General features: G+C 45.0%; 2 protein-coding genes across 4 annotated transcripts in view; both read right to left on the bottom strand.

Annotated features, from left to right (window-relative positions):
- Positions 1 to 16,195, bottom strand: part of ATP8B3 (ATPase phospholipid transporting 8B3) — a 98,848-nt gene extending 82,653 nt beyond the window's left edge. Inside the window, exons 1-2 of one of the 3 annotated variants that reach the window (XM_031948135.1) lie at positions 15,916 to 15,980; positions 3,627 to 3,781 (exon numbers count right to left, since the gene is read on the bottom strand). Coding sequence is in view for 1 of the 3 variants with exons in the window: in XM_031948134.1 (XP_031803994.1) it covers positions 15,916 to 16,025 (110 nt within the window). In the remaining 2 variants the exon portion in view is untranslated. Of the gene's footprint in view, positions 1 to 3,626; positions 3,782 to 15,508; positions 15,896 to 15,915 lie in introns of those variants that run through there. The other 2 variants (XM_031948136.1, XM_031948134.1) reach the window with 2 other exon arrangements.
- Positions 16,196 to 22,667: 6,472 nt separating this feature from the next.
- LOC116421435 (retinal homeobox protein Rx-like) lies at positions 22,668 to 25,011 on the bottom strand. Its single transcript, XM_031950990.1, has 3 exons — positions 24,888 to 25,011; positions 24,392 to 24,561; positions 22,668 to 23,141 (listed from the first exon to the last, which is right to left on the bottom strand). Exons 1-3 carry the CDS (start codon positions 25,009 to 25,011, stop codon positions 22,668 to 22,670), a joined length of 768 nt encoding a protein of 255 aa, XP_031806850.1.
- Positions 25,012 to 26,280: the final 1,269 nt, after the last annotated feature.

The following is a 26,280-nucleotide window of genomic DNA, read 5'->3' as shown; positions in this document are numbered from 1 at the left end:
AACCGAAACTTAACTATCCAGGACCTCATCACCATGTACCCTAAGTCAACTTACCTCAACTTGTTTTTTAAGGTGGTACTGTTTTCCCTGACCTTCTTCCCCTCACCTCAACCTTTTATTTTAATTTATTACTTCTTTCCCTTTGGGGTTTTGTTTATTGATTCCTTTTTCTCTCCTTTTTTTATTGAAATATAACATTTTCCACCCCTTTTTTCCTATTAGTTAGATTCTCCCTTCAACTAGTCCTATTCATTCATCTTTTAAATTTTCTTTCCAAAAGAGATTTATTTTCCTCTTTTTGTTATCCATCGTTTCTGTCTAATCAAGACCCTCATTCTCTGATTCATGTTCCCTATAATTATCCACTTTCTCTTTTATCTGTATTCTCCTGCCCTTCAGGCAGTTTCTGCCACTGCCTAGTAGAATTTGCCTATGGATTCTCCTTTTCCATCCTGCCTTACTCCCAGAACAATATCGATTACAATAGCTGTCAGAGAAGTAGAACCTGATCTCTCCTCCTCCAAGCTCCTGATTATGCAGCCCACCACTGATTTAGACCCTTTCTGGGTCCATGTTCTTCCACTTTCCCAAGTGTCAGTTGCCCCCAGGAGTTCTAATTCCCCTCTCTCCTGTAGGATGATCCCTTGGGCCCCACCTAGCACAAGATACCCACCTCTCTTCACAGAGGATCTCTCTTCACCATAGAATTTATCAATAGAACTACCTCCCCCAAATAAAGCAAGACCTCCTTCCTTTTCCTCTCTTTTCAGTCCTCAACACTCTCCTCCTTACCCACTCATCTATAGGTTCTTCTATTTCTTCAAATATAGAGGTCACATTCCCCTCATTGCTAGTTTTGATTTTACCCTGATATATATATCACACATTCTTCTTTCTTTCCCGGTAGCCTCCTCTCTTTCATGTACCCTTCCAAGCTCTAATATAGTCCTAGAAAAAAAATTTATTCACTTGTAGGCAAGGTGTCACCCAAGTTCTGACCATAATGCCCCATGCCCACCTGTTCACTGTCACCTCCACCAGAAGCCTGACTTTACCCTTATCTCTTTGTGTACATTTAAAGAGGTCTCTTACTGGTCTTCTTGCTGTTATTCCATTGCTGTTGTTGTCCTTAACTGACGCATTTATTCACTGTATTTCTATTGTTTCGGGTATTCAAGAAGCAAATAATTTCTTGGGTTTTTTTCCTACAAATATTTCAAATCAAATGCCTCTATTTTTCTTTCATTTACAATTAAGCTTAGATCTGCAGAGCTGAACATTGGGCTGCTTCCTGAGCTTTATTCTTTAGAGCTCTTTGGAACAAATCATTCCATTGCCTCATGTTTTCTGGCGATTACAAACTAGTTTTGTGTTATTCAAAATTTCTTTCCTTTGTATTTAAAATTACTTTAATTGATCACATGCAGAACTTGTTTTTGAATTGCATTGTTTAATTTGACCACTATATGCAGGTATTTTATCTGGCTGTGATTTATGGATTGCTTCCATTGTATTTCATTTTCTATTTTTAAGAATTCTGCAAAGTTCTCTTTTATTATTTTCTGCATTATTAGTGTTAGGGTTATTTTTTGTCCTGTTGTGTCCTATAATCTTTAGATTACTTCTTTTTTTATTATTATATCTTTTTATTTACAAAATGTATACATGGGCAATTTTTTCAACAATGACCCTTGCAAAACCTTCTGTTCCAAATTTTCCCCTCCTTCCCCCCACCTCCTAACCTAACTGGCAGGTAGTCTAATACATCTTAAATATGTTAAAGTATATGTTAAATTCAATATATCTATACATATTTATACAGTTATCTTGCTGCACAAGAAAAATCGGATCTAGAAAGTAAAAAAAAAAACAAAACAAAAAACAAAACAAAACAAAAAAACAAGAAGGAAAACAGAAGTACAAGCAAACAATAACAGAAAGAGTAGGAATGCTATGTTGTGGTCCACACAAAGTCCCCATAGTCCTCTCTCTGGGTGTTGATGGCTCTCTTCATTACTGGACAATTGGAACTAGTTTGAATCATTTTTAGATTATTTCTATGCGTCCCTGTTTTCAAGATCAGTATTTTTTTCTTCATTGTGAGCATATTTTCTTTTAATATTATTGGTTTTGATTTGGGTTTGAGTTCTGCTTTCTTCTTCTAAATTGTTCTTTACTTCTGTGCATTTACATTCCCAATCTATTATTATCTCATTTTTTAGGTGAGACTTACCCTTGTAGATTTCATATTTTCTATTCTGTCCATCATGTTTGCTGTGCATTTTATAAATTCTGCTCTTATAACTTTGATTTCTCTTTTGAATCACTCAGAAACAGTCTGCTGTGGTTCCATGTTCTCCTCACATTCCACAGAATCCTCTACCTTATTGAATATTGAATCATTTTTTATTTTGTTGCGCAGCATTTATTCTTAGATGCCTAAATTAAATCATTAGATTTGGAGGATCTATTTCTTTTGTTAATGTTTTCCCTAATGATTGATCTGCCTATGTTCAAGGCCTTGGAGTTTTCTTCTTTCTGAGATTTTTGATAATTTCAGTCTTTATTTTCTTCCTGATTTTCCCCAGTTTACTTGCTTGCTCTATCTCCTCTGATGGTGGTTTTTTTGGGAATTAGAGCTCAAAGCGTCCTTGCCTTCTCCTGTGCCAGGTAATTTACAGATCATTAACCTAGGTCTCTGCCTCAAGTGATTTGAGATGATCTGAACTGACCTTAGCTGGATGCTATGCTCTTTCCCTCAGCAGCGCAGCCCCCCACATAGGTGGAATCTTGTCCCACTCCCACTGTGCCTTAGTTCCCTGACCTGGCCCTGGTAGCTCAGAAAGTTACCCTGCCAGTGTTCCAGGACTGTGCACTCCAGCACTGGAAGCTCAGATTGCTGCTACCCTGATGCTGCATGTGATATTATTGTCTGCACAATGGCAAGGCTAAAGAATGAACTGCGGCCCCCATCATTCTTTTGCTTCTGAAGAGCTACAGCTATTCTGGCTGGCTGTTGCAACCTGAGCAAACTTGCACAACCTAGATCTGGAGTTTCCACAGTACTGGAAAAAGGCAACAAAGCTTTGGAATGGACTTGTGAGCCTGTATAAGGTGCTTGGGTCTGTTAAATGAAGCTGTGTTGCCAGTAAAAGAAGTGAGTGAGCTCAGTGTCAATTGATGGGTTTGTTTTTTTTTTAATTTGGGGAGTTAGATCTTGAAAACTACTGAAGTTTCTTTATCTTTGATGCAAAGTTTCTGTTTTGGAAAAGTCTGAGATATCGTGGGAATCAGAGAAAACGTCTAATGCTCCAGCTTGTTGCTCAGAAACTGAATTACAGAACAATTTAATTAAATAAAAATTTAGAGAGCATCTATTATGTTCCCGGTGCTAGGGAAACAACAACAACCAAAAGAATAAAAAAAGGAAACAGATTCTGCCTTCAAGGAGCTTAAACTCCACAACAAATGGTCCTCTTATTTTTTGAGGGGATCACCTTTGGTGCAATGTATGAATCTCTTCTCACAATCTTGGTTTTTTCTTTAATGCATAGGATCATAAAGGAAACTAATTACATTGAACTATAGTTATTAAAAAAAATTAAACAACTCACAAGTTTACAGACCTCAGGCTCAGAAGCCTTCTGCTAATGCAGTCTAGTTCTGTTTTCTGTTGGTATATTGCTTTGCTGGGCCTCTAAGAGTTCAGTTGCAGACTCAATATGGTCACTTTGTCTCTCTTTTCATATTGTATGAGGTCTCTCCTCTTCTCACAGAAGCTCTAAAGTGAATTGAAGTTGAAATCACAGTTATTACTGGGATCTTCCAATGACTTTCCCACCAACAGCCAACAGGAGTATTTTTCCAGCTCTCTCTCCTTTGGAGCTTTCCTGGCTTCCACTGAGACAAAGAAACTATTCATGGACTGGAGAAAGGCATGGGGGCTGGGATCAGTGAATGACATGTAAATTACTGACCCCAATACCAGGCACCTAAGGAGCTCAAATTCTGGGATCAATAATCTTGTATGACTTTGGACAAGATCCTTCCCTTCTCCTCATTTGAAAAATAGTCTCTAAAGGATCTCCCAATTCTCACATGCAGTATTCTTAAGGCCCTCCCAGCTCTGACAATCTGGGTTCCAAGGCCCTTCTAGCGCTAAAATTCTCTGTACTAAAGACCCTTCTAGTTCTGACATTCTGTATTCTAAGGACACTCTCAGCTGTGACATTCTATGTTCTAAAGTTTCTCCCAGTTCTGACATTCTGGATTCTAATGGCCCTTCTACCTCTGATATTCTTTGTACTAAGGACTCTCCCAATTCTAACATTCTATATTCTAAGGACCTTTCCAGCTCTGCTATTCCATGTTCTAAGTGTCCTTCCAGCTGTCTCTTCATACAAGCAAAGAATTCCATTCCATCCCATTAATGAGAAGAACTAGAAGAAACTGAAGGGGTATTAGAGTGGGATTTTTCTCCTTTTTTTTTTTGCCTCTTTGGCTCCTTGGACAATCAGTCCTGTGCAGCCTAAGGATCCTTTCTCAGAATAACATCTTTAAATGTATTTAAAAAAAAAAAAAAAAAAAAAAAAAGGAGGTTGCCAAGGATAAAAATTCCATGGAAATGCAGTTTTCAAGATTTTTTTTAAAAGAAGTTTATGGACTTAGGAAAAGAGACCCTAATCTAGTCTAATCCCCTCATTTTTAAGGAAAATTTATAGAGCCAGGACTCCTACCCAGAGTCAAAAAGACAGTAGATTTCAGAGCTAGACTCTTTATTCAGGTCCTTGGGCTGATCTCAAATCAATTCCCCAATTATTTAATATTACCTACTAAGTCCACAAGCCTATGTGAATCCAGGTTTAAGAACAGGAGGCCCTTTTTGTACAGCAAAATAATGTTTTGGTCATGTATACTTATTGTGTATCTAAGTTATATTTTAATATATTTAACATCTACTGGTCATCTTGCCATTTAGGGGAGGGGGTGGGGGGGGTAAGAGGTGAAAAATTGGAACAAGAGGTTTGGCAATTGTTAATGCTGTAAAGTTACCCATGTATATATCCTGTAAATTAAAGGCTATTAAATAAAAAAAAAAAAAAAGAACAGGAGGCCAGTGTGCTAAAGTGGAAAAGTGCTAGATTTGAAGACAGAGGATGCGGGTTTAAATCTCAGCTCAGTTGCTTACAACCTAAATAATCTTAGGCAAGTCACTTGCCTTTTCTGGAACTAATTTTCTTTATAAAATGAGGAGACAGGCCTAGACATTCTCTGAAGTTCCTTCCAGGACTAAATCTGTGGTGCTATGAGCCCAAGCTCTTGTCTGAACCTTAACCCAGAAGACCAGGGTAGTCCAGAGTCAGTTGGAGGCTAAGCAGCTTGTAATTGTAAAATGAAGTCCTCCGCCCACATCTGAGAGGTAGTCTAAGTTGGTGAAAAGGGCGCTAGACTTAGAATCAGAAAATCTAAGTTTGGATCCTACTTTACTAAGTATGTGGCCAGAGATGAGTTGTTTTAACCCTGATGAACTTCTGTTTGCTAAACTGTAAAATATGGGTTGGTCATCATCCTGCACCTTAACTTCTCAGGACTGTTTCCAATTTTAAAAGCTCCAAGAAAAGTGAGTCACTAAATAACTAAAAAACCAATAATGATCTTATAGAATACATAATGAAAGAAGCCAGCTTCCTTTCATCAGGGAAGTAGGGAAATATTAGGGCAGAATGTTGTATACAGATGAAGTTGCTAAAGTTGGGTATTTTGTCTTAACAGCTTTTCTTTGTTAGAAGAGGAGGTTTAGTTTGGGAGTGGGGTGGGGAAGAGGGCGGCATTTCCAGGAATGACTCTGATATTAAAAAAAAAAAAAAAAAAAAAAGGCATCAGGGAAGCTTTCTTTAAGACAGACGGTAAAATAAAAGCAAATTCTTGTTACCTGGAGATCAGGAATGACTACAGAAGAAACTTGGAACAAGGTGGGTGCTGAGATAGTGGCTTTTCACCAGGTGGTGACAATCCCACAGAACCCTGGGCCTTGGCTAGGACCTGGGACAATGTGGGGCAGGGAGAACATCCATCCCCTTGGAGACAGAGGGGAGTCTGACTAAGAAGCAGGAGCAAGGAGAGAGGCAGAGCTCCATTCACAGGCTATGCTGTTCTCACTCATCACCAAGATAATGAAGAAACATGAACCTAGTTGGAAGAGCTCCTGGGAAGGCCAGAGGAAGGGTTGAGACCAGAGGCCAGGGAAGGTTGTGGGGCCTAAATTCAGACAAGGTACCCTGGATCACTAGGGACTAATGTAACTGGCCTATTTCCTGCAGTCCCAGTCACACACCCTGCAAAATCTAAAACCTAGCTCTGATTGGCTCTTTCACTCAAGGACAATCAAAGGCACCCAATGTCCTTTGTCTAGTATTCAAGGCCCTTCCCTACCTTATTTTCTCAGCCTTATCTTCCACCATATGCTCAGGATGTGAACAAAGAGGTGTCACCATTCCTTACATGATCTTTTTGTATACCTTGGCTCATACTATTCCCTTTCACCCAGGATTTCTTCTCCCTCCTATCCATATAGCTGAATCCCTGCCATCCTTCCAGAAACAGGTCAAGTCTCACCTCTTACAGGAAGCCTTCTTGGAACACCCTGCAGAGATCTGTCTCCTTTCACTGAGCTTCCTTAACCGTGTCCTACTCATGTGGCATTGACTATAAACATTGACTGGTCTTACTAATCATCTATTGACCGAAAAGATAGTCTATTCACTGGACTATTTACACCCGTGGGCAAATGACTTCCTTTGCTAAGGTATAGTTATCTTCTAAAGGCCCTTCCAGCCCTGACCTCCTGGGTTCTAAGGGCCCTCCCAGCTCTAACCTCCTGGGTTCTAAGGGCCCTCCCAGCTCTGACCTCCTGGGTTCTAAGGGCCCTCCCGGCTCTGACCTCCTGGGTTCTAAGGGCCCTCCCGGCTCTGACCTCCTGGGTTCTAAGGGCCCTCCCGGCTCTGGCCTCCTGGGTTCTAAGGGCCCTCCCGGCTCTGGCCTCCTGGGTTCTAAGGGCCCTCCCGGCTCTGACCTCTTGGGTTCTAAGGGCCCTCCCAGCCCTGGCATCCCATGTTTTAGGGGTCTTCCCAGCTCTGTTATTTTGAGTTCTAAGGGTTCTTTGGAACAAGTCTGTGGAGCCACCAGACTACTACTTAGGCTCAGGTGACTGTGTGTGTGTGTGTGTGTGTGTGTGTTTGAAAGTGATGCATGAATACACAGGTATTGGATACTGGAATTCTAGGCACCCAGAATCATAAACCTAAGGAGACCTTAGGAATCTGCCATCATCTCACAAATGTTGAAACTGAAGCCAAAGGATGTTAAATGATTTGTCCAAGCTGAAGTTTTGTTTCTCTCTTGCAGAAGAGAGAATGTGCTGGCGGTGGTGGTCCCAGCTAGGGATAAGTGGGGAGGATCCAGAAAGGGCCAGAAGACATAACTGTGATTATCAACCCTAATCCTTTCATTTTACAGATGAAGAAACTGAGTCACAGAGATGGGAAGCCAATTGCCCAAGCTTCTAGAGATAGGAAGCAGCCAGAGGCAACACCTTCTAACTTGGTACTCCTAATTCCAAATCCACTGTCCCTTTGACTTTCTATCATGACAGCTGAACTAGGCTAAATTAATCCTAAAAATCTACTAAAAACTTGGCATTTAAAGTTTGGTGGGAGAGGAAAGGCAGAGCTCTCACAGAGCTATGTAGAGTGGGGAATCTGTCTTAGGGAGGCAACATTTAGAAGGGTTCTCCATTGGCTCCAAGACTCAGACATCTGAATTTACCATGTGACTGCCTTGGGCCACATGAGTATCACCATTGGTGATAATGTTATGTCCCACACTAGGGAAGCAATGGGCCCATTGACATATCTGCTACTTGTCACATCCAGGAGTTAATGCAGATAATTATCCCTATCCACCCTGAGTGCTCTTGCCTTTTTAAGTTCAGAGATCTGCTTTTAGAGAGCAGAGGGGATGGAGACTAAATTATGAGTAACAGGGCTACACAGTCTCTCTCACCCAGACCCCCTTGCTCAACCTGCCAGAATCCCTAGTTCCAGCTCTCACACCTTTGCCTTTACATCACTAGTGGAAATGCTCTTTGTTCTCCCTTCAGCTGCTCCAAATCTTACCCCCTCCTTCTCCAAGAAGTACTCCCTTACCATTACCTATGATGCTAGAGCCTCTCTTGCCCTGACTTGTAATCCCACAGAACTGTCAGTTCTCATTCTTTACTTTCTTGTTCTCATATCTAAGACTTGTCTGATTAAATGTAAGCACCTCGAGGACAGGGAATAGGAATCTCACTTCCTTTTGATTCATACAGAGCATAAGGTTAGGCACATAGTGAACACAAGTCAGGTGGATTCAACAAGACCTGCAGCCCCCAGTTTCTATCCGAAGTTGTCCTTCTAGCATCAGGAGTGTCTCACATTACCATCTGTGTACCTTAGGCAAGTAGCCATGAGGAGGGAACTTCAATTCAATAAGTATTCATTAAATCTCTAAGACTATAAATTACATAGAAAGTGCCTATCTGAATTGTTAGAGCCAATTTCCCCACGAGAGAGTTCTCTAGTTCAGTGAAATCACAGTTGTACTCTCTCCCTAGCCCTGAAGTAAGCACTAGGGATACAAAAACAAACCTTCAACAGTCCCTGCCTACAAAGAATTTATATTCTACTGGCAGAAACAACACAGTAGATAAAGAAACCAAAATATAGGATGTCCCAAAAGTCTTAATGCAGTTTTATTGCCAAGAAGCAGAGGTAAAGAAAGCTAATATTCTAGGATTAGGGCACAAGCTAGTCAAAGGCTAGAGATGGAAAATGAATGTTGTTTATAAGGGAAATCTCATAAGCCAGAGTTTCACTGACATAGAGAGAACTTAAGCCCATTTCTGTACATCACACATATAGAGACTTTCTTAGTTGAAAGGAATTTGGCAGCTCAGTCTATACCTGAACAGAAATTCCCCAACAATACACCTCAAAAATAGTCTCTGTTGGAAGACTTTGGATGAAGAGATTCCACTATCCCGCAAAATGTTAGTGGATCCAAAGCTATAAATTACAGAGGTCATCTGGAATTCTTTCCTCATTTCTCCAGTCATTAACCTTCTGTCCTTCTTCATTAAATTTTATATCCATTTGTATATGATTTATAATTTGTATATGATTTTGTTATCTATATAAATATAAATTTGTAATTTATAGTTACTTTCTTGCTTCTTTTTGGTTCTGTTCCCTCAAGATTATAAGCTTCTTGAAAGTATAGACTATTATGTTTCTTTGTATCCCTGGAACCTAACCACTGCTTTGCACATAACAAGCCTATAATATCTTGAATCAAAGTGTATAGATTTTACAGGATATCTTTAAAAAGTTTGCCTCAGAAGATGGAAAGTTTTCTCACACTAAATAATAAAGAAGAAGCATACAAGGGAGGAACTTTTACAATAGGGTAGGTAAGGGGGAAGCAGAGGAGGGAGTATGCTTGAATTTCACTTTCAATGGAATTAGTTGAAAGAGGGAAGACTACAAACACATTCAGTTGTGTATAGAAATCTAACTTACCCAATAGGGAAATAGGAGGGGAAAGGGATAATAGAAAGGTACCAGGGACGACAAAAGAGAGGGTAGATTAAGGGAAGCAATGATCAAAGCCAAAATAGACTTTTGAGGAGGGACAAGATAAAAAGAAAGAAGAAACAGAGGGAAATGGGATAAAGAGAAAGACATTGTTTGTAATCATAACTATGAATGTGAATGGGATGCACTCACCCATAAAAAGGAAGTGGACAACAAAATGGATTAGAAACCAGATTCCAACAATATGTTGCTTACAAAAGACACACTTGAAACAGAAAGACAGGCATAGAATTGAAGAAAGGGCTGGAACAGAATCTAACATGCTTCAGCTAAAGTAAAAGAGGCAGAGATAGTAATTATGATCTCAGACAAAGCAAAAGTAAAAATAGACCTAATTAAAAGATAATCAGGGAAACTACATTTTGCCAAAAGGCACCATAGGCAATGAAGTAATATGGAAAATAAAGGTTTCATTTCTCAAATATCTATAGAGCCATGTGAAAAAATGCTCTCAATCACTATTGACTAGAAAAAGGCAAATTAAAACAATTCAGAGATATCACCTTAGACCCATCAGCAATGATAAATGCTGAAGGGGAAGAGGGATGAACTGTGGGTGAATAGTGAACTAGTCCAACCATTCTGGAGAACAATTTGGAATTAGGATCCAAAGATTATAAAACTGGGCAAACTGTATATCCCAACAATACCACAACTAGATCTTTATCCCAAAAAAGATCAAAGAAAAAGGGAAAGGGCCAACATGTACAAAAGTACTTAGAGTAGGTGGCTTTCTGTGGTGGCAAAGAACAAGAAATCAAGGGGATGACCATCAACTGAGGAATGGCTGAACAAGTTATGATATGGTATATGATTGTGATAAAGTATTATTGTGCTATTAAAAAATAACAAAGGGGATGATGTCAGAAAAGTGGATATGAATTGATACAAAGTGAAGTAAGAAGAACCAGGAGATCACTGTGCACAGTAACAGCAGTGTTGTAATGACCAACCATGAAAGACTTGGCTATTCTGACCAATACAATGATCCAAGACAATTCCAAAGGACTTGGTTAAACCACCTTCAGAAAGAGAACTGAAGAACTGGGAGGGCAAATTGAAATATAATTTTCTTTCTTTATTTGGGGGAGAGGTTTGAAAAGTGACTAATATGGAAATATGTTTTATCTGATTTCACATGTATAATTGATATCATATTGCTTGCCTATTCGGTGGGTGGGAGAGGGTTGAGAAAAAGGAAATTCAAAACTCAAAATTTAAAAAGAAAACATGCTAATAAACAAATGATTTAAATGTAAATATATATGAATTCCTTTACCCCCTTCCCAGGATGCTATGTAAGCACCTTGAAGGCAGGGATCCAGTGCCTAGCACAGTATCTGGCACAAAATAGATACTTAATAAATGCTTATTGATTGATTGCTTCAAACAATTCATTCCCCACCTCCTTGTTCCCAGTTTAACATGCTATGATCACAGCCAAGTTCTCCATGGTCCCGGTAAGCACAGATTTATAAATGGGAGGAAGGAAGAAGGATGACAGGTGAACAAGGTGGTATGCAGCCAAAGTTGGTACAAAACCAAGAAATCAGATTTAATCTGTTCCCTTTTTGCCCTTCCCATATAAGTTTTCCCCACCTATTTACACACACACACACACACACACACACACACACACACACACAAAAGCAGCTATGCCTAACAAAAATAACCTCTCCCTTCTCAAAGTCCCAAACACTCCCAATCCTTCCACCTCAAGCTTATCAAGTTGATCTGGGAATTCTTTGGACCAGCCATAGTCCTGCAAAATAAACAGGGCAGATATTCTTTTAAAATAATTTTTATTTGTTTTGTTTTGTTTAATCACTTATATTTCCCAGTCTATCCCTCTTTCCCTAGAAAGTCATTCTTCAGAAAAGCAGGGAGAGGGGAAATTAGTTCAGCAAAACTATTCAAGATATCAAAAACTCTTGACATTATCTACCATATTCCCCACCAAAGACCTAGTTCCAGAGAAGAGGTATGACAAAGTTTTCACTCATCTGCAAAAGAGGAGATGGTAATAACATCCTGCTTTCCAGGATTGCTGTAAAAATCCAACGGGATGATAATGGGTAACATTTATAGGCCCTTATAATGTGCTTATTGCTTTACAAGTATTATTACCTCATTGGATCTTCAAAATAATTCTGGGAAACTGATGCTATTATTATCACCTTCAGTTTACAGTTCAGGAAACTGATGCAAACAGATATTAAGTGACTTGCCCAGAGTCACACAAGTAGGAAGAGTTTGAAGCAGGATTTGAACTCAGGTTTTCCTGACTCCACTATGTAAAGCTTTATGCAAGCTTTAAAATGCTTTGGAAATGTTAGCTATAGTTTGTTATTGTAGTTATTATAATTATTTTTTTTTTGTAGAGGTGGTAAATAAGAAGCCTATGATAAACCAAGGAAGACATTTTATTACAGTTTTACAAATGAGCAAACTTCTGTGGGAGGAGTGAAGTTTGATGGAAAATTAAACTCAAGAAATCTTTAAGTACCTATCCTGTTTGAGATGGGGTGCTAGAATTCCCTATGAAAAATAAGAAATAAAATACTGCTTCCCTCCCTCCCCCCAAAAAGAAAAAGCAAGCTATAAACAATAGCGATTTCTGTTTTACTTTGATGTTTCAGTTCAGAACAATTAAAAATAATTTAAATCTGTAAATAAAAAAAAACTTCCAGTTAAAAGGAAGAACAGAAACTAAGAAAATAGTTCATATAATGTATTATTAAGTGTTTTGAGTATTCATATGGTAATAATAATTGCAATATAACAATTGAGTTTATATAGCATCTTACAGTTTACACAGAACTTGTTTCACAGCAGCCATAGACAATAGTTACTTTAAATATTATCATTCCTATTTTACAGATAAGAACACCAAGGTAGGGAAGAATGGTAGTTTAGTTCTGTTGTGAAACGATTAGGTGTGGCAAAACTAGTGTTAAAACTGAAATCTAAACTGAAATCTATCAACTCTAAGGCCATTCTTCTTTCCATTATACCGTAGAATTCTTAAAACCCAGGAGTTGTATCATATTCAATGATCAATGGTGCATTTACTACCTTGGAATTCTGATACCTGCAAAGCTAGGAGTGTGGTCTTGTGAAGGTGTAAGTTGGTTTAATAAAGTAATATTATATAATTTTTAAAAAAAAGAAATAAAATGCTGAAGATCTAATTGGTCTTCAATTAGGTTGACCTAATAGACAACCAAAAACATACACTTTCACAGATCACTTTTTTCATCCTTAACTCTATTGGAGACAATGTCATCAGCATTGTTTTCATTACTAACAACCATATAACACATTAGGATTGACAATGCACTTTACATAAAAATAACTTATATTCATGTAGTACTTTTTAAGGATTGCAAAAAAGGACTTTCCCTCCAATAGCCACAGGAGCTAGATTGTACAAATTTTATAGATGAGGAAGTTGAGGCCCAAAGAGGTGAAAGGACTTCCCCATGATCCCACAGAGAGTCATACCTAAGTCTTCCAACTCCTGAGCCAAAAAGAAAGGTCCACCCTAAGATGAAAGGTGACTGTTCCTCCAAGCCAATAAATATTGAAGAAGTCCTGTCAGACAGCTGCCCCTAAATTGGGAACTTTGGGATCCTACTGTGTTAAAGTGGGAATAAGCAAGAAAGTCAGTATTCTGAAAGGAGTCCTCAACTGGGATCAGAAGACTAGGTTCTCATGCTACTTCAGCTACTGACTTTCTATGTGACCTTCAGCAATTCAGCCTCAGTTTCCTCACCTGTAAATTGAAAGAACTCTTAAGTTCTTTCTACTTCTCATAATCCATGCCATATGTTCAAAGGTCACTACCAATTCTGACATTCTGTATTCTAAAGACCCTCCCAGTTCTGACATCCCATGTCCTAAGTTCTTTTCTAGCTCTGACCTTCAGAATTCTAAAGTTCCTGCCAAAGGAGCCTTCCTCTAGTCCTCCAGGAAAGTTTATTTTCCTTCCCTCCAACCCTCATTCTAGCTTGAAAGAGAGATCGGTTTGCCTGCATCTGAGTGGCAAACAGGGTAGAGAGGGGACCTCACTGGGGGCTCCAGGAGCATCCATTGCTTTCTCCTCATTATTTTAAAGGAAGAAATAGATAACTCAGAAAAAGGAAATGCCAGACTCAGAGATTGAATGCTGTGTTTTATAAGGTTACAACCAGACTGAGGGGCCTTAAAGACCTAGTCCAACCCCTTTCTTTTATAGAAGAAGAGCCTAAGAGGCAAAGATAGGAAAAGGCTTCCTAAAGAGAGTGCCAGAGCCACCAGCCAGCACTGTCCCCCCTCCTCAAACCCTATTTCCTTAGTGGCAGTCCAATCTTCCCTTTTATGCTACCTGTGCAAAAGTTGCTCCTACCTGAGCCTCCTTAATCTGCCCAGTTTCCTGAGGTTCAACTTGTTTGAGGAGGGGAGATAGGCTGATGGGGAGATGAGTGGGATTCCTGATCTGAGAGTGGGACCTTAGGACTGGAGGAGAAAAGGAGAGGTGGAGGAAGCAGCAGGGAAGATTAAAAAAACACAGGCAAACTCAGAAGAAATTATAGAATTATAAACCCAGAAACAGAATTATAAACCAGGCTCTTAGACAACAATCTGAATGGTGATCCCTAGGCATCCCCACAGCTTTACTTCCGATGGCTATTCCTCAGATGATAGAACAAAAAAGGGACAAAGAGACAGTTAGAGGAAAGGAAGAAGGGGCTCGATGCCAAAAGACTTAGAAATACTCAGTTCCTGTTAGGAGATGCCCTTGGTTATAAGATGTGAGAGCTGGGAAGAGTCTTAGAACATGGGAGGTCAGACCTGGGGAGGCTCTTGGAACATGAGAGGTCAGAGTAAGGAAGTCTTAGAACATAGGAGGCCAGAACCGGGAAAGCTCTTAGAATAAGGGAGGTCAGAGTTATAAGAGGCTCCTGGAACATGGGAGATCAGAGCTAGAAGAATCTTGGATCATGGAGATCAGAGTTGGGGAGACTCTTAGAACATAGGAGGTCAGAGTTGGGGAGGCTCTTGGAACATGGAAGATCAGAGCAGAAGATATCCTTAGAACTTGAGATCTCAGACCTGAGAAAGCCCTTAAAGGAACTATGGTACATATAATGGAAAGAGCACTGGATCTAGAGTCCAAACACTTAAGTATAACATCCCCTATTCCCCTTCCTCTCCAATCACTCTGCTACAAGCCACTCTGAACATTTCAATCTCCCTGATCTTGTTTCCCCATCTGTCAAAGGAAGGATTTAGACAAGATCATTGTGAAGATCCATCCCAGCTTTAAAATCCTGGGATTCTAAATTCCTTGAGTCCTGTGTGTCCCGTTTTCTTCCATCTGTCAAAGGGGTTTCACACTCTCTGCCCTGGCAGGGTTGATTGGCACGGAGCCCGGTGGGTTTCCAGGGCTCAGCCTGGCAGCCCGCCTGCACACTTTGGAGGGCCTCCTTAAGCTCCCCAGGGAGAAGCAGTAGATTGCAGAGGGGCCACACACTTTCCTTGGGTATCTTACAGCCCGAAAGAGATACTCAAAACAGGGGAAAGCTAGAGAGCCTTTAGGATCAGAGCAAGGAGCTCAGAGATCACTTCCTATCAGATATTTCCTTGAGAGATAAGCAAACCGAGGCGAGGGACGAGGAAGGACTTATCTGGGGGCCCATACTGGATCAGTGGTGATAGCAGGGCTGCTATCCCGTCTGCCAGCCCAGCAACCATTCCCGGCATCCCCCTTCTAAGCCAAGTTCAGGAGAAAGAAAGGTCTCAGGGCCAAACAAAAAGACGCTCCTAATGTTTACCAGCATCTCCATCTCCCGGACTCAGTGTTCCCATCGCAAAAGTGAAAGAAGCCCTTCCCGTCCTTCTACCCCAAATCCATCCCGCTCCCGGAGAGTGAAGACAGTGCTTGGGACTGAAGTCCGACGAGACTCGGGCTGACCGCGGGAGACACGCCAAGAGGGGGGCGGGGACGGGAGAAGGCGCTCCTCTCCCCCGGCCCCCCTCCCCGGGCCGGCCGTTTTTCCATCCCCATCCGGAATAAGGAGCCTCACCTGTTGGGACCGGAGAGGTGGGGGAGAGGGGCTTCCTTGGGACTCTTTTAGGAACGGCCCCTTCCTTCCCTCCCTCCGTCCTCCTCCCGGCACCACTTCCAGAAGGAGGCCCCGGGAGCTCAGCCTGCGAGGGGCAGCGCGGGGCGGGCGCTCACCTGCTCTCCGGGTCCGGCCGGCGCCGCACCAGGTTGGGGGGGGGGGGCGAGGTGCCTAGCAGGTTGCGTCCGCACCGCCCAGGGAGCATCTGGAGGGGCCCGCGCGGCATGTGCACTTTTAAATATGGGGAGGGGGGGCGGGGGAAGGAGGAGAAAGAGGAGGAGGACGGACCAGCTCCGAGATGGCTCAGCTCCGGCTCCGCCCCGGAGCGAGCGAGAGAGAGAAGGGGCGGGGGAGAGGAGGCGAGAGAGGAGATGGACAAACGGACTGACGGACGGAGACAGAGAGACAGAGACGGAGACCCAGACACGGAGAGACAGAGAGACACAGAGACAGAGAGATAGAGACAGACAGGCAGAGCCACAGACATAGAGGAAGAGACACAGAGAAAGAGACACTGACAGAGAGGAAAAGAGAGGGAAAAGAGGAAAGGAGGGAGAGGGAGCGAGGAAGAGGGGGAGAGGAAAGAAAGGCAGGGAGAGGGACAGAGACAGGGGGAAAGGGAAGAGAGACACAGAGGGAGAGATAGGACACAGACAGACAGAAAGACAGAGACAGAGAGACAGATAGAGGCATAGACACAGAGAGACAGAGGAAGAGACATAGAGAGACACAGAAAAAGAGGAGAGGAGAGACAGGGAAGGAGAGGAAGGGAAGGAGAGGGAAGGAGAGGGAGAGAGGAAAAGAAAGGAAGGGACAGGGAAAGGGACAGGGGGAGAGAGATAGTGACACAGAGACAGAGACGGAGAGGGAGGGAGAGACAAAGAGGAAAGGAGAGAGGAAAGGGAGAGGGAGGGAAGGAGAGGGAAGGAAAAAAGAGGAGGAAGGGAGAGGGAGGGGGTAAGAGGGGTGAAAGAGAGGAAAGGAGAAAGACAGAGGGAGACAGTGACATTGAGACAGTGACATAGCTAAACAGCATCACAAAGAGAGAGAGATAGAAAGGGACAGAGAGAGACTGAGACAGAGAAAGAGGAAAGAGAAAGAGACAGAGAGAATGAAACAGGGAGACTGAAGAGGGAGAGACAGGAAAACAGGGAGAGAAAGAGATGGAGAAAGATGGAACAGGGAGGGAGGGAGAAGAAACAGAGATACAAAGAAAACAGAGAGAGGAAAAGAAAGGAGGAGAGAACTGAGGGAAAGAGAAGAGAGAGAACATAGAAAGAAGAGATGAATGAGGGAAGAGAGGGGAGAGAGATGCAGTTAGGAGAGATGGAAGAGGAAAGAACATAGGAAAAGAGGATAGAGGAAGAAAGGAGAGGAATGAGGAGAGAAAGGAGAGTGACAGAAGACAGGAGAGGGAGAAAGGAGAGAAGGTAGAAAGAAAGGAGGCAGAGAGAAAAGGAAAAGAGAGAGGAAGAGAAGAGGGGAGAGAAAAAAGAGGAAGAAAGGGAAAAAGACAAGAGAGAGGAGATGTGAGAAAGGAGAGAAGACAGGAAAAAAGGAGAGAAGAAAGGGAGAAAGGAGAGGAAGAGGAAAGACAGAGAGAGGAGAGAGGTATTAGTAGCAGCAGCAACTGCCTGTGCGCTCAGACATGGACATATAAATATTTGCCAAGTGCCAGCAGACACCTAGAAACACCAGATACACTGAGACACATATATAGAAGTGCACACACAAGCCATGCACACACTCATACGCTGGACACAGACCCACAAACACGGCCTTACCCCCAGACACGTGGAGATACACCTATGGACACAGAAACAGGAAAGCCACTCCCTACACTCACTGCCTGAGGTGGGCTACCCGACATGAAGAGCCCTCCCACAGAGGCCCCCGATGGGGGAGGGGGAACAAAAAATTAAGAAGCCCAGGTCTGCAAAATATGTGGACAGAGGAGGGAGCTTAAGGATCATGCTTGGATCTTCTGTTCCTTTTGTGGGGGAACCTCTTTGTAGATTTACAAATGGAACAATTAAAGAATAAAGCAACACAGGATGGAAACAAAGGCTACAGATTAGACCACTCACACTGAGGCCTTCGTTTTTCCATTTGTCATTTAAAAATGTTTCTTCCAGCCTTGACATCCTGGGTTCTAAGGGCCCTCCCAGCTCTGACTTTCTGGGTTCTAAGTCCCCCCCACCCCCAGCTCACTCCCTGGGTTCTAAGAGCCCTCCCAGTCTAACATTCTGACATTTCTTGAGTCCATGGCAGATTAGTAGGATTCTGGTCAGTCTAACCTGAGCCATCCAGGACAAACTTCCTGGAAGTAGAGGGGACTCACCTTACAAGTTCCTGGTCATCTTTACTAACTCTCTCTCCATCTCCAACCCTTAAATGCCCCTGGTGCAGGCCCTGACTTTTCAAACATATGAGAACATCCAGACCTCTACCTGCCCAGTCTCACATGTATACCTGCTCTCAGGGCTCAGAGCAGAGGCAAGGCCGGCCTTTGGGAAGCTCAATTCAGGGGTCACCTGGGGAGAAGGCAAAACCCCAGAAGTAAGGCCCTGCTCTCCTGCAGGCACAGGGGGACCCCATCTCCCTCTTTGGGCCAGGTCCAAGAGCTGGGCCCCCACCTCCTCCACCCTGTCTTCCCAGTCAGGCAGACATTCAGAGCTCAAGTTACAGGCTGGGGCCATGTAGCACAGGTTGGATTGAGCTCCAGCCCAAGCCTCCTGTCTCTGGTTTGTTTAGGAAGAAGGAAGAAGGCTACAAGGAAGGTGCGGACGTGACTGGAAAAGGGCTCTGACTACCAAGTACATCCTAGAGACCTGCAACTTCCTCCTTCCTCTAACAGGGGTTGAGATAGCTCCTAAGCACCTTCTGGGCCAGACTGGGAGAACAGTGCCCTCTGTAGTCCTGTGCTAGTCCCAGCCGCCACATGTACAAGTGCGTGGATGACCAGAACTGGGCAGGACCTCAGAAATCAGCCAGTCCAACCCCATGGGAATGGAGTTTGAGAGCAATGGACTCTCCCTTAAAGATCTGTCTTCATTTGTAGGGTAACTTGGGGTGGGAATTTCCTTCCTAAAGGGGTTCAACTAGAAAGCCCCTGAGGTTCCTTCCAAACTTCAGCTTCTATGATTCTGTGGAGGAAAAGAGTTTTTCCAGTTTCACACAAAGAGTGAGGGATACAAGTGAGATTCACATTCAGGACTTCTGAATCCAGTCCAATGCTCCCTTTCCTCCCAGAGGAAGGGGCTGCCTCTGTACTCCACTCCCCACTCATCCCCAGTCTCCTAGGACCCCCAGCATTTCTGCCCACCAAGGAAGGAAGGGGCTCTGGAATTTAATCTAGAAAGGAAGGAAACAAGCATTTATTAAGCAACCACTATATACCAAGCACTGTGCTAAGCATTCGAAAATATTATCTCATTTGACCCTCACAACAACCCTGGGAGACGCTATCATTATTCCAATTTTATAGTTAAGAACCATGGCAAACAGGGCTTAAATGATTTGCTCATGGGGCAGCTAGGTGCACAGCGGATAGAGCACCGACCCTGAAATCAGGAGGACCTGAGTTCAAATCTGACTTCAGACCCTTAATACTTCCTGTGTGTGACCTTGGGCAAGTCACTTAACCCCAACTGCCTCAGGAGGAAAAAAAGAAAAGATTTGCTCAGGGTCACACAGATAGTTAGTGAGTGATACGGGATTTGAACTTATTTTCCTCACTATCTTGAGGAAACCAGGTGGCAGCTATGTGGTACCTGGAGTCAAGAAAACTCATCTTTATTGCACATGTTTAGTCTCTATTGGATTGCTTGCTGTCTAGGGGAGGGGAGAGCCGGGAGTGAGGGAGAAAATTTGGAACACAAGATTTTTTAGGGGTGAATGTTGAAACAGATTTTGCATATATTTTGCAAAAAAAACTATTATATCTAAAAGCTAATTTTCTGAGCTGTGTGACTCTGGATAAGTTACTTATCCCCATTTGCCTCAGTTTCCTTATGTGTAAAATGAACCAAAGAAAGAAATGGCAAACTAAGTATCTCCACCAAGAAAACCATAAATAGGATCACGAAGAGTCAGATGTGCTTGAAAATGGCTGAACAATAACAACTTCCTTACTCCAAGAGCTAACCCCTGCACCACTTAACCAAGCAAACTGCTATGGAATGCCTACCATTGGCCAGCAAACGTGTAGAATTTTAGAGTGGAAGAAAGCTTAGTAATTCCTCTGTAAGGAGGAAGAAAGGGGGAGATACCACCCCATTTTGTCATCTTTCCTCCTCCCATCTCCAAATTCTCCAGCAGTCCTTTCCCTTTTCCCAAGGGTTCCAGGTCAGTTCAGTTCAGAGAGTGAAAGGAAGTATCCTCAGAACCCCCACAATGCCTAATGCAGAGTAGGCACTCTAAAAATTCTAGTAGTGGCTCATTGATGGAGTCTGGGACTGAAAGTAAGAAGACCTGCCATCCTAGTCAAGACCAGTTCTTAATCTTGTTGGTTTTTAAATTTTTATTTAATTTATAATTTATCGAAGCATTTCCATAACAGTATAATAAAAAAATTGCACATGAAAATACAAATCCATGTACAATTTACTATTCCTTTTAAACATACAACAAAGTTAGCATGTAAATTTCTGTTTTTTCTTCCTTCCCACATCCCCACCTTGTTTTTTTAAAAAAATATTTTAATGATTATATTTCAATATAATTGATTTTCTTTAAAACCCTCTGCATTTGACTTTATGCATTTAAAAACAGGATTCTAAGAAAGGGTGTAGAGATTTCACTTTACTGCTCATCAAAGGGCTCCAAGATCCCCCAAAAGTGAAATCTAAGACTGACTGGATATGTGGGCTTGGAGTCACAAGCCCTGGGTTTGAACTTCAGCTCCACCCCTCTTTGGGACCTCAGTTTCCTCACCTGTAAAATGGAATGGGGATGGGAATGTTGGACTCAATGGCCTCAAAGTCTGTGAGCCTGGAAGTCACGTCCCCTCTCTTTTTCACTATCCGGATGATGAAGGACCCTAAGAGCCCAGACCTGGATGAGGGAGGATCACCTCATCCCTTTTATGGAGGGCCAGTCACTTGTCTCAGAGAGCCCCTCCCAACTCTGACCTATGTTCTGAGGACCTCCGGACTCCCACTAGGGTTCCAGGAGCCCTCCCAGTCCCAACTCTTTGTGTCCAGCGTCCTTAGGACCTCCCAGCTCTGAGGACTGATGGATGCCCCCGCGCCCCTCTCAGCACTGTATCCTGCTTTGCAGTTTTAGCTCCTTTCGACACCCACAGTTTCAGGTTCTACAAGATCAGCCTCAGGGTCAGTGGAGGTGGTCACGGAACAACACGGTCCAGAGATTTGGGAACAAGCTGGGCGCCTTCTCCTGTGATCACCACCCACCCGCCCCCAGTGGCTCCAGGCTGCTCTCCCGGGGCCCATTCACTGGTTCCTTGCCCAGGAAGGCCAAAGAGCTGGAGAAGGCTGAGGGAGAAGTGTGTTCATGCAGGATTGGGGGCTGCGGGAAGCTAGAACTCATACAGTTCTTCAACCTACCCCCCTCCTTTCCTCCCTAGACAAGTGGCCAGACTGGGGAGTCCGGGACCTTGGATAGTAACTCCCAAGTCCAGCTTCCAATTTCTCAGCTCAGCAGGCCCCTAGACCTGCTCTTTCCTGATCCCTGCTCTCCCCAAAGTGCCTGAGCAAGGGGGGCCTGCATAGGAACCCCTCTCCCCTAAGGGCTCCAACAGCAACATCCTCCAGAAACGCTGGCCTAGAAGGAGCCAGGCTAGGGCAACTCAGCTTCCTGAGCAGTGTCCGTCCCAATGCGGCCATTGACTCCCTTTCTTGACCTCACCCTCTGCCAGATCCTAAGCAACTGAGCAACTATTAAGTGCTTATTATTTGCTAGCACAAAGGGGAAAAGTTCAATGTCCTAAGAGAGTCCTAAGAGCTTGGGAGTGAGTAGGGAGTGGCCCTTTGAGGTACAGAGGCAACCCCCTACCTATGAAAAGTTTGGAGATACTAACTGGCCACAAAAGAGAAAATTATGGATAATAATAACAGCAAAAACAAGAAGAACAACATCTGCTTTTGGGTATACAAAGCACATCTGTTAATTCATTTGATCCTCAACATTCCTTTGGTAAAGATGTTTTTATTATCCTCATTTTATAGTTGAGGAAGTTAAGGCAGTCACCTGCTCATGTCGTAAGGATCTAAGGCAGGATTCAATGAAGTCTTCCTGATCTCAGATCCAGCCTCTATCCACCACTTAACTGCCTCTCGCTACCTGGACTTTTAGCAAGCTCTGTCCCTCTCCAGGGAGCCACAATTCAGAGATTTGCTGTCTCAGGGGTTTGGGGAGGATGGAGAACAGGGAGAGTGCAGAGAAGAGTGAAGAAAAGTCCTTGGATTCTAGACCCCCTGAGAAATTGCTTCCCCAGTCCATTTACAGGGTTCAGTTCTTGTCTCTTTCCTTCCCCTTAATTCTCCCAAATGTGCCATTTCAAGACTGCACTGAACCATGAAAACCATAGCATGTGAAGGTTTGGGTTGTTCTCATGATGATTAATTGCCCCATGGGGCTTGGATAAGCTGGCCTCGAAGGCCCTGGATAGCTCAGACCATAACTGTCTGCCCTCTCCAGCACCTGGACTCCAACTCAAACATTTATGAAGGTTCTACCCAGAGCCACGAACCATCTTCTACCCCGAAATACAAAAGCACACAAAAAAAAAAAAAAAAAAATCAGACATTGCCCTCAAATCTATAGGAGGATGTATTCTTGTGTCTAAGCCTTAACTCCCCGAGCACACTGGGAATTCTCTGGAGCACTGGTTTCCTCTGTCTCTTATTTAGCCCACCATGTCACTGAGCACAGACCCAGGCACGAAGGGGGGACATAAGAAATAGCTGTTGATTGGATGGTTGGTCAGGTTGGGTCTCAGACCCATGGCTAGTCCATAGAGGGGGGAGTAGGTAGCAGGAAGGCCAGACCAAGACTGAGCAGGGGGTGAGCAGAACCAGTGAGAAGGAAGGGTCCCCCATCTGGGAGTCACCATCCACGTCCAGGGGACGCCCCAGCCCAGGCCTAGACCTCCACTCCATGGAGAACCCGGAGGCCCCTGACAGCCCTGGCTCTGACTTTTGGGTCTCTGGAAGAGCTCTGGGGCAGGAGTTGGGGGTCTGGTACCAGAAGCAGTGGGCAGAAACTCTGAACGTGGGCAGGCGGCCACTTTGGTCCCATCCGGGGCCAGGGATCTCTGCTCCTTGGGCTGCTGAAGCCGCTGTCCCCGGCGGAGTTTAGCTCTCCGGTTCTTGAACCACACCTGGGCAAGAAGAAGAAGGTGGGAGAAGATTTGAATTAGGGGAGAAAAGATTCTCATGTTATTCCCCCTTTCTCTCCCAAGTGGCATTTGTGGGCTCCTAACAGACCCCGACCTGGAACCAGAGCCCCAGGAGGCCAGTTGTCCCCTGAGGATAGAGGCAACCAAGACCTGGACAGCGGGTCACCAAACCCCTTACTGGCCACAAGGTTCCCAGATCTAGCATTTTAGCTCTGACATTCTGGGCCCTCCCAGCTCTGACCTCCTGGGTTCTAAGGGCCCTCCCAGCTCTGACCTCCTGGGTTCTAAGGGCCCTCCCAGCTCTGACCTCCTGGGTTCTAAGGGCCCTCCCAGCTCTGACCTCCTGGGTTCTAAGGGCCCTCCCAGCTCTGACCTCCTGGGTTCTAAGGGCCCTCCCAGCTCTGACCTCCTGGGTTCTAAGGGCCCTCCCAGCTCTGACCTCCTGGGTTCTAAGGGCCCTCCCAGCTCTGACCTCCTGGGTTCTAAGGGCCCTCCCAGCTCTGACCTCCTGGGTTCTAAGGGCCCTCCCAGCTCTGACCTCCTGGGTTCTAAGGGCCCTCCCAGCTCTGACCTCCTGGGTTCTAAGGGCCCTCCCAGCTCTGACCTCCTGGGTTCTAAGGGGCCTCCCAGCTCTGACCTTCTATAAGAGTTCCTGTAACTCTGAAGTCCTAAGGACCTTATGTCTCTCATATTCTACATTCTAAGGCCTTTCCAGCTCTGACATTCCATGTCCTATGGGCCCCCTCAGATCCAACATTCTCCCACATCTGATATTCTATAGGATTCTAGGTTCTTAGGGTAAAAGCTGAAAGAAACCTTGGGATCCATTAAGTCCAATTCCTTCATTTTACAGAGGAAGTCAGAGCACAGAGAAATGAGGCAAGTGCCCCAGAGTAACACAGCTGGTAAGTGCCAGAAGCAGGATTCACACTTGGGTCTTTCTCTGCCTCCAAACCCAGCTCTGTAAGGTCTCTCCTGGATGGGACATTCTGGGCTCCAAAGTCCCTTGCTGCTCTAACATCCTGTCTCTTAAGTCCAACCAAGAGGCCTTTGATTTCAGCAAATCCTGATGAAGTTTAACAAGAATACCCTCCCCACTCTGGGTGGTACAGGGTCCCAGAGAACTGCTGGAGGGGGCAGCGGGTCCTGCCCTGCATCAGGAGCCAGCTTTCTTGCAGGAGGGGCCGCGCTCTGATGGAGCCCACCGGGGCTGGGAGCAGGGCACTGCTCACCTGGACTCGGGCCTCGGGCAGGAGGAGAAGGCCGGCCAGCTGCCGCCGGGTTCCCTGGTCCGGGTACGGGCTCTGCTGGAAGGCCCATTCCAAGGCTTTCAGCTGCGGCTTGGTGAAGGCAACTCGGTTCCGCGGGGCTGGCAGGTACGGGTTGGCCCCCCACGGCTCTGCTGAAAGAGGTCAGAGGGAGGCTGGATCTTGGTGGGGGGGGGGGGGTTCTGTGGCAAAGCCTAAAGCCCTAGTTGAGGGATTTAAGACATCTCAAATCCGAGTCCCTGAGAGGTGAAAGTGGGAAGCTGAACATGGTTGGGAAAAGGGGGAAAGCTCTCTGGGGATCCAGAAGCTGATGGCCAGATAAGGAGGTCACGGGAGATGAGTGGGGGCTAACCTCGGGAAAGGGAGGCTGAGGGAGGCACTTTCTCTTCCTTCTTGTCCTGCAGAGGGCTGGTCTGCAGCCTGCTCCTCCCCTTCCCTCCCTCCTCAGCGCCTGCCTCACCTGCCAGGTGGTCCACCCCTAGTTGGGGCTGGAAAGGTGGATGCAGCAGAGGGGGAGACACACAAAGCAGGGTGAGAGGCCCCCCTGGGCCCAGCAGCCACAGACCGGCGGGAGTCTGGGCCATGCCCTCTGGAAGGATGTGAAGGCTTTCAGCAGTGAGACTTGGGGAGTTGTGTCTGTCTTCCATGTGTCTTGCTCCTCAGCCTCTGGTTCTCACCATCTCCATCTGAAATATGGGCCAGCCCAGAAGAAGAAAGTCCGGGCTGAGCCCCAATGGAAGAAGCTGCCCTTCCAGCCCAAGCATAGAGCCCGGCGCACACTCCCAGCTTTGGCTGGGAGTGAGGGAGCGCTGGTCCTCCGGGAATCCCAAATCATCCTTTCCCCTCAGACAGCCCAGGCCCAAGACTTCCAGGCTGTCACTGATTCTCTTCCCTTGGCCGCAGTAAAATGTCCTTCCCAGTTCTAAAGCATTTCACCTCCTGATTCCTTTAGGCCCAGAGAGTAAGTGGCGGGTGTCCATGGTCCCAAAGAAGCAGGACTTAGTAACCAGAACCTTCGGTCCAGAGCGGGAAGCAAGAGGCAAGGTCCCCCAAGCTCTGTCCCTCCCGTACCCCATGCTCTCCCAGCTCCTGGCTGGAGGGAGGCACCTCTAGCCCTGCCCCTTCCCACCCAGCTCCAGGCTCTGAGTACTCACCGTCTCTCAGCTTCTCCTCCTGGGCAGCCTTGGCCAGGATGAGCCCCCAAGTACCCTCCTCTGCCTTGGCTATTTAAGCTCCTAGAACTGGGCCCCACCTGTTCCTTTGAGCCACTGGCCAATGAAGAGTATCCTGGCCCCAAACCCTCTGGGACTTGGAACTTGGTGTGTATGTAGGGGGTGCAATCAGAGCCGAGGCCAGCCCCACAGCAGGGAGTCAGAGGGGGGGCTATTCTTCCCCTGTCAGTCCTGGATTAGCTTATGTCACCAAAGCTACTCCCTCCCTGCCTTCTGCTCCCCCTCCATCAGGAATCACTCCAGGAGACAGATGCAGTGCCCAGGGAAAGAGAGGTATCCCCAGGCTACCCCCTATATCCTTCCCCCGGACCCCATCCCTCACCTCCCTGAGCATGTCAGGACCCCCACTCCCGCCCCCTACCCATGGTGTGACCCTAGCTAAGTCACTTTTCTTTGGGACTGGCCTTCAACATCTGTATAAGGAGCTTGGGAGAGATGATCCCTAAAGTTCCTTCTAGCTCCAACATTCTCAGCTCTCAAACCAGGGCAGGACAGGGCCGGGCTGCAAATGCCTGGACAGGGAGCCTTCCTGCATTCCCAGCTCCTCCCCTTTGGCGAGCTGGCCCCTGGCCCTCCATGGCTGTCATAGGCTATCAGCCTCCAGCCAAGACAAGTCAGTTT

The sequence above is a fragment of the Sarcophilus harrisii genome, chromosome 1 (assembly GCF_902635505.1).
Source record: "Sarcophilus harrisii chromosome 1, mSarHar1.11, whole genome shotgun sequence".
In the NCBI taxonomy this organism is placed as follows: Eukaryota; Metazoa; Chordata; class Mammalia; order Dasyuromorphia; family Dasyuridae; genus Sarcophilus; species Sarcophilus harrisii.
Note: the sequence above shows the minus strand (reverse complement) of the source record. Positions and strands in the feature narration are given on the sequence as shown.

Bases quoted from the DNA above. Each gene is read 5' to 3' on its own strand.
- LOC116421435 (XM_031950990.1), bottom strand. From the start codon at position 25,011: ATGGCCCAGACTCCCGCCGGTCTGTGGCTGCTGGGCCCAGGGGGGCCT. The intron at 24,562-24,887 runs GTGAGGCAGGCG...GACCTCTTTCAG, and splicing joins AGGGGTGGACCACCTGGCAG to CAGAGCCGTGGGGGGCCAAC. The intron at 23,142-24,391 runs GTGAGCAGTGCC...CTTCTTGCCCAG, and splicing joins TGCCCGAGGCCCGAGTCCAG to GTGTGGTTCAAGAACCGGAG.